Here is a 14,276-nt window from a genome sequence, read left to right as displayed (position 1 = left end):
TCTGTACAAGTAGAGGTTCATAACTTTAACTTGAACAGTTTTTAAGATCTGCGCTGATAACTCACTGCAACCTAAGCAGATTAGGTTGCAATCCTATCCACATTCTTTTCAAACATGCAAGCAAGCTGCACTGAAAACAATAGGCCTTACTTCTCTGTAAACATATATAGAATTGTACTATTACCATTTTGTACAATAGTATTACCATACTATTGAAGTTTGTTTTCCCAAGCAGCTTGCTTATTCCAGACACACACATGTGCTTGCAATATTTATGCACAGAGATATTTCAGCAGCTGGAGTGTTAGTAGTGTTACATTTGTCCTAAGCAACCCAGCATCATTATACATTCACGGAAGGATCTCCTCTTTAAGGCACTCTCCCTGTGTGTCTGTTCCTTACTTACATTGTATAGAGGGGAGAAAATAAGTATTGTTTCTGCTGTCAGTCCTGTAATGTCATTTATATTTTTCAATCTTCCTTCCACAAAGGGACAGACCTTGGATATATTTTATACCTAACACCTTATCAAGGAATCATACAACTGATATCATGTCGTTGTTGATAACAGAGAAGGAATTTAAGTCTGGGAGAAGGGAATTGTGTGCAGAAAGGTGCAAGAAGAAACAAATACCCCCCTAATTTTTTCAGATTTCAACCTTTCCCCCTTATGTATTAGTCTGATTGTCCAAAGTGGTTCTCATGTGTAAACTTCTAAGCCTTGCAAAAGGTAGGTCATTATTGCTCAACCCTGAAAGTGAAATGGGGCTGACAGTAAGAGATAGTAGCATCCTCAAGGATACCCAGTGACTTCATGGCAGATGTGAGCTTTTCATGTATGTAGTACATCCAAGCAGAAGGTCCCATTTTGATCCCTGTCATCTCTAGGTAGCACTGACAAACAGTTCTGCCTGAAACCTTAGAAGGCTGCTGCTAATCTGAAAGCAAGCATACCTCCTCTCCATGCACCAGTTATCTAACTGGGCCTCTGGCCTCTGCTGATGACTCTGGGACTGCCTGGCCTTGAGATGAACACCTCCATATCTTTCATCTCAGTGACTCCACACTGCGCATACCTCCAAACTTCTCCCATTCTGCTTCTGCTTCTGATGAATCCCAGCCAGCAGTCCTTGAGAATAAGCACCCAAAGCAGCCATTTTCTCACTCCCAACTTACAGCTGGTGTGGAACAACGGTTTTTATGCCCACTTTCCTGTGAATAACTTCCTAAACTTACTACTGAATAAGTGCTATAAAGGGTCGAATTATAAATAAGAAAGTATTGGCAAGGCCCTTTTTCTTTACCAACTTTGCAAATAATCAGACTATCATACACAAGAAATAGGATATTTTCAGTGATGGTACCAAAGTAATGGAAATAATTACCAATTAAAATATACTTGCACGTAGAGCTTTTCTTTAGGGCAGTAGTGAGCAACTTGGAACTGTCCAGATGTTTTGGACTACAGCCCACATTCAAGCTAGCAGACCCAACTGTGAGTTTATAGGAGTTGTAGGGAAAAGGCTCTCCGGAGAACCACAAGTTAGGCACCTCTGTCCTAAGAGTTTTATAGAGCAATAATAACAATAACAATAACAATAATAGTAGTAAATGTACAATCTTATGCGTGTTTATCCAGAAAAAAGCCCTATACTTACTAGCATGTCCCAGCCAGCACCAATTAATATATTCTATTAACGAAAACTTCTCCTCAACTTTCAAAGTATTTTTAATCTTTTTAGGAATGGCTAGCTTTCATCGAATTGGAGTCTTCTTGTTTTCTGCCTCTTCTGGGGGATTACCTACCGAGGAAATAACTTTTGCAGAACTTCTGAAGCAGAAGGGTTATTCTACTGCGATTATAGGTATGAGTGCATAAAATATGCATGATTAATTTATTTTAGAAATTTATTTCCTTCTTTGTGACAGAAAATGGTTCTCTGAAAGCAGTTTGGAAATTAGAAATGGAATATCAGCAAGTAAGTCAATTTAAAATAAAGCAGTAAAGACAGTAAAAACCATAGAAATTCCAATGGTCAAATACAGTACAAACACCCTCTGGAATAAAAGGATTATTACAATTGATGGGTGATGCTTTTGTTTTCCCTGAACTATTGAATTTTGTATGACTGTTAAGATGAAATGGTGTTATGGCTTGTTAATGTTCTCTTACTTTCATTATTACAGTTATCTGTATTTATGAGACTAGCTTACAAGTTACCTTGACATCTAGCTGGCTTTGATTTACTTTCAAAAATAGCCATTCTCCAATAGCCAGCACCTGGAAATTACCCCATCAATAGTACAGACAAAGAACTCACCATTTTACCCAAAGACATGATCATGAAGCAAACACCAATAGATAAGGTCATCAAGTGCAATCAAGCACCCATTCATCAATTAGAATAAGCCTGGGAAACAATGAGAAGCTTCCTATTGCCATAGAAGTAAGTAGAGGTAAAGAGGGAATTAGAAAAAGAATGTGGAAAATTCTGAAAATAAGGGTGAGATAAGTTCTGACAACCCCAAATGTGGACTTTGCAAACCCCTTCCTGCCCACACAAGGAACCTCCTGTTCAGGACACACACAGATAGCAGGCTAGGACACACACACACACACACACAGAGACACACATTTCTGTTAGTTTTTCTCTATAATGCTGTTAGGTAGGAAGTTCTATATTTATATAGAGATAAAGAATGGAATTCAGTAGGAATACTTGCTGCCAGACAACATTGGGCCAAGAGTTTTATGCTTGCTCTATATTTTCTGCTGAGCAGACTTTCCTTGCTTTGTGTGGTTTGTACGTGTGCTAATGCAAAACTAGGGTAGTCCACAATACAACCCAACAAAAGACCACAATCCTTTTGAGGGAGTCTGGAGGGCAAACAGCCCCTTTTGCTTCTTGAGAGTACCTGGTGTAACAATTTGTAAAATACGAAATTAAGAGATTTTGTGCCCTTCTACACTAGAAACATGCAAGAAGAAGATAGACAGTTATCTGAGTGGGAGGGTATAACTGGTATTCTGCTTCAGCAGGGGGTTGGACTTGATGATGGCCCCTTCTGTAGGCCCCTTCTGGCCCTACTATTCTGTGATTCTATGAAAAGCCGCAGTACTCAGTTGCCTCAGTCCTAAGCAGAGTTAACTTCAGGGTCCCTGCTGATGTTTGTGAAAGATGCTCTCTTGGTGTCCTTTGATTCCCTTACCGCTGCAGCCCAGTGGCTGCTCCTCAGGAGTTTCTTTGCCCCCATCACTATTAGAAATATCCTGAAGAAGGTGAATATATCTTAGTCTGGTATCTCTGCTTCAACCATTCCATCATGGGTGACTGCTAAAAGACAGACGAGTCTGGTCTCCTGGCAGCATTCCTCGTGGGATCTCTAGCACTGTCAAGCCCCTTTATCACATTAAGTATCCTTTCAAGAGGGGGAGTTTTGCTTTGTTGATATTCCATTTTTAATTTGATATTTCATAGTTTTATCAGCCTGTTATACATGACTCACTATCCTGGTTCATATTCTATATTCTTTCTTCCTAAAATGGGAAGGCCACAAGCCTACAACTAAATTTCTCTCTGAAATATATATTTATCTTTCTTTGCTTAGGAAAATGGCATCTTGGACTGAACTGCCACAGCAGTGATGACTTCTGCCACCATCCTTTAAATCATGGATTTGATTATTTCTATGGAATCCCTGTGAACAATATTAGAGATTGCAAACCTGGACAGGGAAGCGTATTTATCAGTGGCATTAAAATGTACATTCCCACAGCATTTCAGATCACTGGGATTGCACTAATTTCTTTGGAGGTTCTGCATTATATTGGCCTCATTCAAGTTCCTCACAGAGTACTGGGTTACATCATCCTACTGGCAGCAGTGTTAAGTGGAATTTTGCTGATTTTCTTTTATAACTTTCGGTATCTAAACTGCTTCTTGATGAGAAATCACAGTATTATTCAGCAACCCTGGAACTATGAGAACCTAACTCAAAGATTTACAGAGGAAGCCAAAAGTTTTATAAGAAGGTAGGTATGTCTCGTTTTAGAATCCAAGTGTGATTGGATTTACAGTGGTACCTGTGATATGGTAGATGAATACAAACCCATGCAGCTGACTGGGGGTTGATTCAGGACAGATAAAAGGAAGTACTTCCTCAATGCACAGTTAAACTATGAATTTACTGCCACAGGAAGTAATGGTGACAACCAATTGGGGTGGCTTTAAAAGGAAATTGGACAAATTCATGGAGGAGGCCATAAATGGCACTAGCCTTACTGGCCATGTGCATCTCTGTTACCAGAGATGGTTTACCTGCATTACACCAGTTCTTAAGGAGCTTGAGCAGGTGGTGGCCTTATCCTCACCCTGCTTTGGGGTTCTTGTGGACCACCACAAGGTTTGCCATTGTTTGAATAGAATGCTGGACTAGAGGGACCCTTGGTCTGATCCAGGATGACTTTTCTTATGGTCTTACAGTGTCCGTAATTTTCCACCTGTTCATGTCATTAGCATTTAAAGCTAAATAAATGAAGTGTGAAGATGTGAGTGAAAGCTGCTACTATATTTGTAGGCATTCCACATCCCAATGGATTTATTTGCTTCCATTGTTTTTCTAGTAAATGAATATTTACTCAGTAATTTAATACACAGAGTACTTTGAAGAGGTTTGTCAAAAAGCTCACTGAACATAAAGGTTAAAATGATCTGTTATACAATTGGCACCTAATATATATCAATTTAAAGTTTATCAAAATCTCTACTAATATACATTAGCCTATAGTGGACCCAGCCAAAGCTTCTTTTCACTTTAGGGTGACATATCCATTAAGAGAAATTTTAGATCACAGCAGCAGAACACCTCAGAGCCATAGTAAATGTAACTTCAAGTAGTATCTAGCTTGAAGGTTAGAACTGAATATATACTAGTATGTAAGACCACATGGGACCAGCATCCACTGGAAAAGGTTAAGTCGCTCCCCCACCCCATCCATTTTCTTTCTTGAAATTGACACCCAGAGATATCTTTTCTCACCTCCCATATGTTCAAGGAAATATTTTTATTTATTTTTATTTATTAAAACATTTTTATGCCGCCCCATTTGCCGAAGCCTCAGGGTGGCTTACAACAAATATTCAAGAAAAACCATATGTGTAAGTGGGGAAGGTTTCATTCTTGGTGTTCAGTGGGCTGAATTGCATTCTTACACTACAGAAAACCAGAAACTAACCCTCAGTTACACATCATGTAAGTGTAACATGTTGTTTGGCTCACCTCTTACTTTGGTTTACACATATCTGCAGAAAGATGGAGAACTAGTTTCCTTAATAAGTGTTGTCTAAGCAGCCTGGAGAAGCTAGTTTTGAGTATGCTAGGAAAAGTGTATGAGTATTCTAGGAAAACAGCTTTTAAAAAATGAGACCCAGAAATACTGCTGTGCTTATAAAAACTGATGCAACATTCAACCAAGCATCATTGTCAGGATCTGGGCAGCTTCAGGGCTCCTCCTGCTGGCCAAATGCCAGAATAACAGCTCTGGTAGACTACTGCAGCTGCCAGGAACATCATGAACTCCAGTTAGGAGCCCTGGGAGAAGAGTTATTTAAGAAGTGGCCCTTCCCTCCAGAAGCTGTCTCAGCAACACTGGACCCCAGTGAGCTGAAGCACTCTGTAGTGTTTGGATCCTGTCTTCTGTGGCTCCTCTTCTTGCTCCTGGACTTTGATCCTCTCCTTGAACCCCAGCGCTCCAAAGGTATCCCTGCCTTCATGTTATCTTTTTGGCTCCTGACCTCTTGCTTGTTTTGGCAATGCTTTTCTCTCTGGACTACACTTTGCTTGCTTCTTCTTTTTGCTTCTGGTTTGACCTTAGCTTGCTCTGGCTAATGACTTGGATTTGACTGGTGACTGGACTTTAGCCAAATAGTTTATTGACTGCATTATCTGGATCCTGGTCCCTCTGTTTAGCTTCCTGCTGCCCACACCCAGCCCAGACCTTGCAGTCCTCTGCTCCTGCCTCTGTGCTCTTCCTCTTTATAAACATATAAATGTTACAAAATAACAGCAATTTTAAGTACGCTCTCCTTCTCCTACAAAAGGAAAGTAATTGTAGAAATTCATACTGAAATAAGCATGCATCCTGTATATAGCAGATTAATTATAATTTACATGCAGATAATGGCAAAAAGATGTCAGCCCCATGTGGTAATTATTTAATTAACACTACATTCAGTGTATTTAACACTTATACCTTATTAGAATATATCATCAGTAGATGTACCATTGGTAAGAGGAATTACCTTCTTCAAAAATTGTGTAAACTCTCCAGTTCTCTAAGCTGGGGTGACTGACCTCTGCTATTTGGAAATAAACAAATTGAACTATCTTTAAGTAATATAAATAGAAAAAACGAAGTTGAGAATCATAGAAAAGGCATGGTCAACATTTCCTTTTCAAAGATTTGTGGAGCTTTTGGGATTGTCTGTAATTGGACTATCCTATTTTACTCACTGTTTAGAACACTGAAACTCCTTAAAATGTTTGTACACTATAGAATATTAATTAGTACTATATATTATATAGAATGCATCCCTTCTATATATACTGTACATATTATGTGTTAATACTGTATATTAAATACAATGTATACATTTAAATTTTCCTCATTCTTGAAGCTGGATAAGTATGAAATGTAATAATTTTTTCCTGATGCTTCTGAGTCATGGATAGTCTGAAACAGATTCAGCTCAGTTTACTCCTGCATGTGTGTAGATAGGGTTGTTAGATATTATAGAAGTCATTCCTCCAATATTCCTAGAACATATTAAAGCGGGTATTTGGGTCTAGCAAGCCATTCCCTGGCTATAGAAAACACAACCTTCAAAAGTTGAGCACTTTAAGGCTCCATTAATTTAGGTCTCACTGATATCCCAGTTGATCATCTCTTTTAGCAAACCTTGCCTCTAATATGGGGAAGGAGGGTTAAGCCTTTCTTTCTCAAAATACCACGGTCAAGATCCAAACTGGGGTTGTGCAGACTTAGAGGAGACATGGAGAGACAATGTTGAACCAAAACTTTTGGTTTGCTCTTAGAACCCTGACCACACCAAGTTATATAAGATGTCAAAAGAAACAGCGTAGAATTCTCTCTTCAGACTTTCCCTCTCACACATCTCGAAGGTGGCAGGAATTTAACAGAAGAGTACAATAGAAAAAACAAGGAGTACAATACAGACAGCAGGGCAGTTCCTGCCCACATCCCACAATGGAAGACCCCACATATGAATGCCTCAGGAATGCTCTTGTTTTTACATCATTATGCTGAATTGCATAGATTTCATTATCGATCAAAACCTTTTTCTCTATTTGTGACAGTGTGAAAAGGTCTATCTGTGCTTGCATTTACAAGAAAAGAAAAAAAAGAAAAGAAAATATCCTCTACATTTTCTCGAGGATAGCAAAGTCTGTTTATAGTCTTAGGGGAAAATGAGCATATATAGTTTTTTGATATTGTATATCTGAAGATTTAAGATTGAAATAGGATTGAAAAATAAATGTCAAATATATGTAGCTATTTGAAAGCATGGGGAAATTACTCTGTATAGGAACAGATAACTCAGGCATACATTTTTCTCTTAAAAATAAAAAACCTCCTGAACCTATGAATGACAGCCACATTCTTCTCATTTTTGCTCTATATTTGAATTTGGTTTTGACACTGTTTATTTTTAACTTGTTTTAAAATCCAGGCATACCTTAAATGCTTTCCTGACATGATATATGCCAAGCTATAAAATATGAACTAGATCAACTGTTTGCCTCACAAAAGCAACAAACTCTTTTTTGGCTTAAATAATAGCTTTACAACTATGTACATGTCTTGCTTTTATATTTATAGGTATGCATTGTTTCTTAGTCAGGAGGCCTATAAAGTACCTTTAGAAAGAGCAAAAAAGACATGTGAAGCAACTGTCCACATGTGCATGCACTCGCACAAATGCACACACACACACCAATCCCACACCACACAGGGCAGGCATTTGGGATTCCTGAAGGCCAGATCCCAGCCTCTTGGCAACTGTTTCTGCCTATTCATTTAGCCTATCTGAGTGGGCAAATATTGAGAACAGGAATGGGCAACTTCTGGAGATCTCGATTTTTCTCCCCTGGAACCCATTAGGAACCCCCAACACCAACGCACTGCTGAAATTTCTTTAAAACAAGGAATTGGGTGGAACAAAGTGTCATCCATTTTGCCATATGCAGCTCCCCACTAGCAAATATTTTCCTCCACAATCATTATTGCAAACTTGACAGTGATGTGAGGCAAGGGGGTGTTGAGAAGGGTCTATTTTTCTTGACCTTCAGTTGAAAGAAAGGAAAGGAATGGTGTCTACACATGTTGCTTTCTCTTCTGGAAGATGGTGCCAGCTGGGCCCAGAGGAAAGGAAATAGGCACCAGTAACAACAGGCAAGAAGTAGAGGAGCACTGGAAGCATCCTGCCTATTTCCCTTTCTTCCCGTGCAAAACTTGGAACTGCCACTGTATATACATTCCATTCACACAACACAACAAGCAACCCATTGTGGTTACCATGAGTCATGGTTTTTAACCATGATCTATCCGACAGATGATCAAGCAGTTTCTACTTTATTGTGGTTTCCGTCCTCCCCACTCAGTCCTCCCACCATTGGCACATATCCAATCAGCAAGTGGAGGGATTTGTGAATCCATTTTGGGAGTGGGATCCTGTCAGATTCCCTGGGTTCCACCCTGCTTTGATACAGCTCTAAGACTCTGTTCCTGGCAGACGTGCCTAGTGTTTGTATGATCCTCATCAGGAATTGAATGCTATGTGCTGTACAAGCAGCATTCCTAAAGAGACAGCCAGTTAAGTTGTGCTACAAGTGGTGGTGGGATGCTTTAATATAATTAATATTTCCTCAGGAAAAGGGTAAAAATATAAGGTTTCCTTTGAGGCAAATCTGATAAATCCATAGTTTAGGGGCATGATTTTGAGAAAATTGATCCGAAATCCCATGTATTCCCAACAAGCCTCCTTCCTCATCAGTCTGGATTGAGGCCTTGATCAAATTATATAATTGACCCATTCTGGAACTTGAGGCCACTGTTAAGTCTGCTGAAGCCCTGGTGCTACTATCACTGATGTGGGAAAGGCAGACCTCTCACAGCTTTGTAGAAACATCAGGAACAACAACCCTACCATATTTGGCTCCATCAGAGACTAAATGCCTTGGTGTGGGCTACTGATGACATCTGCTGATGCCGGTGGCGTTATAATGAGCATTCCCGGTTTCCCCTCCTATTAGATGGAACTGAAATTGCACGTGCACATAAAAGTCAAGTGCCTCATGTTTGGGTATCTTTGCACACATGCTATCCACTGGACCTTGCTTCCATATGGGTTCTGTAGGTGACTCTATCACCTATGAGTAGAGCATGACTCATTAGAGAATGGAATTCTTCTGCGCTGCTGTGCAATTATAGTTCACCACACTGAGAGAAGGTTAGTGATTCCGGGGCTCAAGCTTGGCCATGGAAATACTTCCAATCAAGTCCTCTGCAACCTTTTTAACCTGACTATTGTCAAAGAAGGGATTTTGACATTTGTAAAATAGAGTCACATGGTTTGGATGAGTGTTGCCCTGTTCATCTTGCAAAGGCCCGATCCTTTGCTGAGGACTTGCCAGCATCCTCTTCAAATGCTTTCAAGGCACATGACTCTGCTGCCTGCCTCCCTTCTCCACTGCCCAAGGTTCACTCTGTAAGTGAACACTGGGCTGGAATTGGAACACCCAGACAAATCCCCAGAGGTTGAAAATGCTCCACTTGCTGGAAATACTTTCAAGAAGGTCCTTGGCTCTTCAGCAGCCTTCTTCTCACATTCTATGGCTTACAATAGTCAGAAAGGCCATGACCTGTAGCTTCAGACAGAGAAGTTGCACTGCCTCTGAGGAAGGACAAGAGATGAAAGAGCATAGCAATAGAGTGCCTTGACCTTGAGAATTAAAGCAATCTCCTTCTGAGTAATCAATCAGGGGACTTCTTGTGGCATCCCTAGTTTTGAAACTCTCACTATTGGAATTATACAATATTGTTGAATTTGTGACTGTACCAGTAAGGGTAACTTTATCTTAGGCTACAATTCAAGGAGACTGACTCTTAGGCAATAGCATCTGTTGTTACTAGTTTTTAATGGAGACCAACTGTTTAAGACCAAATGTTATGTTCCTTTCCATTAAACAAGACATTTATGGCACACCTGAAAGTGAGTTGAATCCTGTTCATTTGCCCCCTCAATGAATAAAACTTAGATGCACTGAGAAAGGAAGGTCTGTCTTGGTAAACTGTATAGAAGGGAACGGTAGTAAATTTTCAAAGCAGCCATTTGCTGAAGTGTTTCACTTAATAAAACAGGACTTTAACTGTTATTGTCAAATCTCTCTCCTTCTTACAAGTTGATGTGCCATTCCATTTTCAAGGTCACAGAAGAGGTAGTCAATCATTATTTTCCGGCCTAGAGGTTGGCATAAGAAAAACAGCCACCTCTGATTTTCTAATCTTCAGGATATTAATAGGTGAGATTCTTCACCTGAGAGCTGACTGTCAATCAGTCTTGGCAGATGTAAAAAGCAAACCAGTGCCTGATTTTATAGCTATCCATATGAACCATCCATTAGATACCTGCTCTTGGAGTAAGAACTCTGTCTTGTGGTGGCATATTTTATATTGCAACTGCAGTTGTTCTTTCCTGAAACTGGGCATTTGTAATAGAAGTGGTAACTTGTACCTGTCCTGTATTTAGCACTATAATCCAATCTTCCCATCAGATGCTGTTGCAAGAGATATAAGCTTTCCCTTTTGTATTGTTTTTAATCAATCTCCCTTCATTATTTTGTGCTGCTATATGGGAAACTGGATCTCTACCCTGTAGTGTTATGTTGAAGCTCTCAACTCAAGATCTATGTTTGATTCATTATTACGTCATCAGTGACAAGAGTTAAGCCTTTCCATTTCCAGTCATAATATTTAGGGCAAGAAGTAAGCTGATAGAAACACTCTGCTTTGTGCAAAGTGTTTATGACATATGCAATTATTATTGTGCATTTAATTATTTATTAAATATATTTATACATGTGGGGAAGAAATATTCCCACTTGATGAGAGAGGAGGTGTTAAGTTTAACTGTTAAGTTTTGTAACACCTGAAATATTGGAAGGTGCATTTTCCAGATGCAAAACCTTCATTTGTTGCATAGAAATAAATAGGAGTCAAGCCACTGCCAACTGACTCAGAACTGGGTCTTACTGTATTGTCATGCTACACGCTCTCTCTGAGAGCTGTTCTTGATAAAGATCATGATATATTGCCAAAGAAAGGTTTTTATATATTGCTTGGATTCTAATTTTCTACCTGTTGTATTTATTTCTCCTTTTTTCTGTTTCAGGAACACTGATACACCATTTCTTCTTTTCCTGTCTTATCCTCAGGTCCATACAGCTCTTTATGCATCCCAAGCCTTTAGAGGAAAGAGTGAACATGGATTATATGGGGATGCTATGGAAGAAGTGGACTGGAGCATAGGTATGTTCTGTGATTGCTTATGTGTTTTCTGAGCTATTTTTTGTTGTTTTGTTTTAAGAAATTTCAGCAGCCTTGTTACAACATGTGCTTTGGCAAGAAGAACTAAATGGTTTTTGTCCTAAAATGATTTCAGGATATCTATCTAAACTTAATCTTTGAAGGACATTAGACAAATTGGTGATAAAGCATGGTGATTCATTTCCAATTTGAATGACATAACCAGAGACACAAAATTGCCACCACTTCCCCCCACCCTTGTATGATCATCTGTCAGTGGTGGTATCAGCAGGGCAATGCATGGCATAATGAGTTTTTTCCATCAAAAACTTACCCAATATTCCATATACGTTACATGTAGATATCATGGGTAATAGTGTTGCAGAAAAGACATGAAGCAGTGACTTGTCCATGTCATGAATCTAAAGCCTATCAAGACCCACAACAGACCAGATATTCATTTGTGGATGGGTATTCCCTTTAGTGTAAGTGATTTTATGTATTGCCTTGTACAAGAGACAAAGATCTGCATGTATGGCTGAATTTAGAGTTTTTATGTAACAGCTGTATTTAGAAAGTTTGACTTGGCAATTTTTGATGGTGAAACATGGGTTGAATGGATGAGTGAGTTATTTTTCCTTTAGGTATGTGTTGACTGAGAGATTGATCAAACCTAAACCGCCTCCTAGAAAGCTCCTGAAAGTGCTTTGATTGGTATCACATTAAAATGTGGCCAGAGGGTGGGGAAAATCTTTGATACACATTAAGAAACATGTATGCGATTACTGTGCCAAATAACTGGAGAAGTGCAGAGAAAATACCATATGACATTCAGTACCTCACACCTAAGATTACTGGATGAAAGATGGCCAGTTAGTACTATATAAATACATGCTGTAAGCCATCCATGCTAGTATAGTTTGGCAGTAACCACTGTCTCACTCTGCAAACTCAAGTGTTGTTAGAGCTTCAGCAAGAGTTCTGTGGTTCAAGTGGTTGTTCTTTCTGCTTGTTCAACTGGTTGCACAACCAAGCTTGCACAAATGCATATGAATGGAGCCTGCTGCTTCTAGTTCTTAAGAGTTCAATTAGGCAGGGATGGTCCTGTTTGTGTCCTCAATTTTTTAGCATGCTTTTACCACTGTTATTATCATTTAGTAGGAGTTCAGGCCCAGTCTGGAGTCTGGATTAATTTTCTGGATGCCGGGTACTCATTCATATGGACTTGTGTGCCCAGTGGTATAATGGCAAATTTAGAAGTGGGGTGGGGTCCCCACATTATAAACTCTCAGAGGCCTTATTCTAGTAGTATACAGGACAAAAACAACAGCAGGAGAGGCAAAATACCATCTCCACCCAGCATATTTTATGTGATGTTGTGTCTTATTTATCTATGTTATCACTGCCCTGAGACACTGTAAAGGGTGGGTTACAATTTTTAATAAAATAAAATAAAATAAAATAAACATTTTAGTTAAATTTCTTATTGCCAGTAACGAAGCCAAGGAAAGCAAAGCAAAGCAAAGCAAAGGACTGCATCAACGTCAGGAAACTTCCAAATGATAGATTGTTGGGAGAAAGCAAGTCGAGCCATAAGATAAGTGACTGTGCCTAGTCAGGGAACCTCAGGCAGCGACTTGTGCTCCAGGCTTGAGTTCCTGTATTCCTCACCTAAATCCACTGTCAGTTTATGTCCATTTTAAATCAACTGGAGGTGAATGTATCTCACCTGTTGTAAGATTTTTCCATCAACAGTAATTGTTATTATGTGAAATTCTAACATATAAAGTGAGCAATATTTGCATAAACATGCAAGGGTGAGGCAGAGAGCATCATATGTACAGCTTTCAGAAGAGTGCTAATCTATCAGGTTTTACAAGGGTCCAGTTTTATTTGTGGGCATATTGGAATGACTCTTCATCTCTAGAGGTAATCATCTGTGAAAACAAGTTCATACTTGAAACAATCAAGCTGAAGCACAGCCAAACTAAAAGATAATGTTCACCTTTCATTCCATCTGCTCATTCACCTCCAACCTATATCTGGTTTCAATAAAGCAAAGTGCAAAATTATTTTCAGTCAACAATGCTGTATTTATTAAATTAGCGCAAACTCACTTTCACCTCCGCAGTCGATGCATGCTTAATAATGAACTTTGAAACAACATGCTTTGATTGCAACACTGAGTTCAAGCTCATTCACATTTGTAGTCCAAATTTAGCACTGAAATTCACTTTATGCATTTCAAGAGCAGTGCAAGGCTATAGCGATTGTTCAAGAGATGTACTCTTCCTTACAGAACTAGCCATAACCTTTGAAAATTGCTGTTTATTGTAATATAGAAAAATTGCTGTCAGTCTCTCACCATTCAGTAATCTACTTATAACTTAATCGTGACTGGACTCTCTAGTACTGGTAAGCTTATGTTTCCCTCAGTTGTTTCTGCTGCTCATTGTATTTCATCTAGGAACCAACTGATGTATCAGTTTGCATTGTACATTTTCTGCATGGCCAGAATCATCCTGGAACAATATATTTGCATAAGAAAACCACAGTATCAGGAACTCAAGTTGAGTAACTTGCTCCCAAGTTTGACTCAAGTCATGTCAGCAACTCGACTCAGGCTAGAGTTGGGAGCAATAAGCGAGCAACTCAACTTGAGATTTCTGCT

The 14,276-nt window shown here is 39.2% G+C and overlaps 1 protein-coding gene across 4 annotated transcripts in view; it reads left to right on the top strand.

Annotated features, from left to right (window-relative positions):
• The window catches only part of STS (steroid sulfatase), a 112,109-nt gene that overhangs the window by 33,653 nt on the left and 64,180 nt on the right, over positions 1-14,276 (top strand). For all 4 annotated transcript variants that reach the window (XM_044432587.1, XM_044432578.1, XM_044432594.1 and 1 more), the window contains 3 exons: positions 1,743-1,865; positions 3,610-4,033; positions 11,472-11,608. In XM_044432587.1, coding sequence (XP_044288522.1) covers positions 1,743-1,865; positions 3,610-4,033; positions 11,472-11,608 — 684 coding nt within the window. The remainder of the gene's footprint in view (positions 1-1,742; positions 1,866-3,609; positions 4,034-11,471; positions 11,609-14,276) is intronic.

The sequence above is a fragment of the Varanus komodoensis genome, unplaced genomic scaffold, assembly GCF_004798865.1.
Source record: "Varanus komodoensis strain SLA01 unplaced genomic scaffold, ASM479886v1 scaffold1, whole genome shotgun sequence".
NCBI lineage: Eukaryota > Metazoa > Chordata > Lepidosauria > Squamata > Varanidae > Varanus > Varanus komodoensis.
The sequence above is the reverse complement of the archived record's forward strand: the minus strand, read 5'-3'. Positions and strand labels throughout refer to the sequence as shown.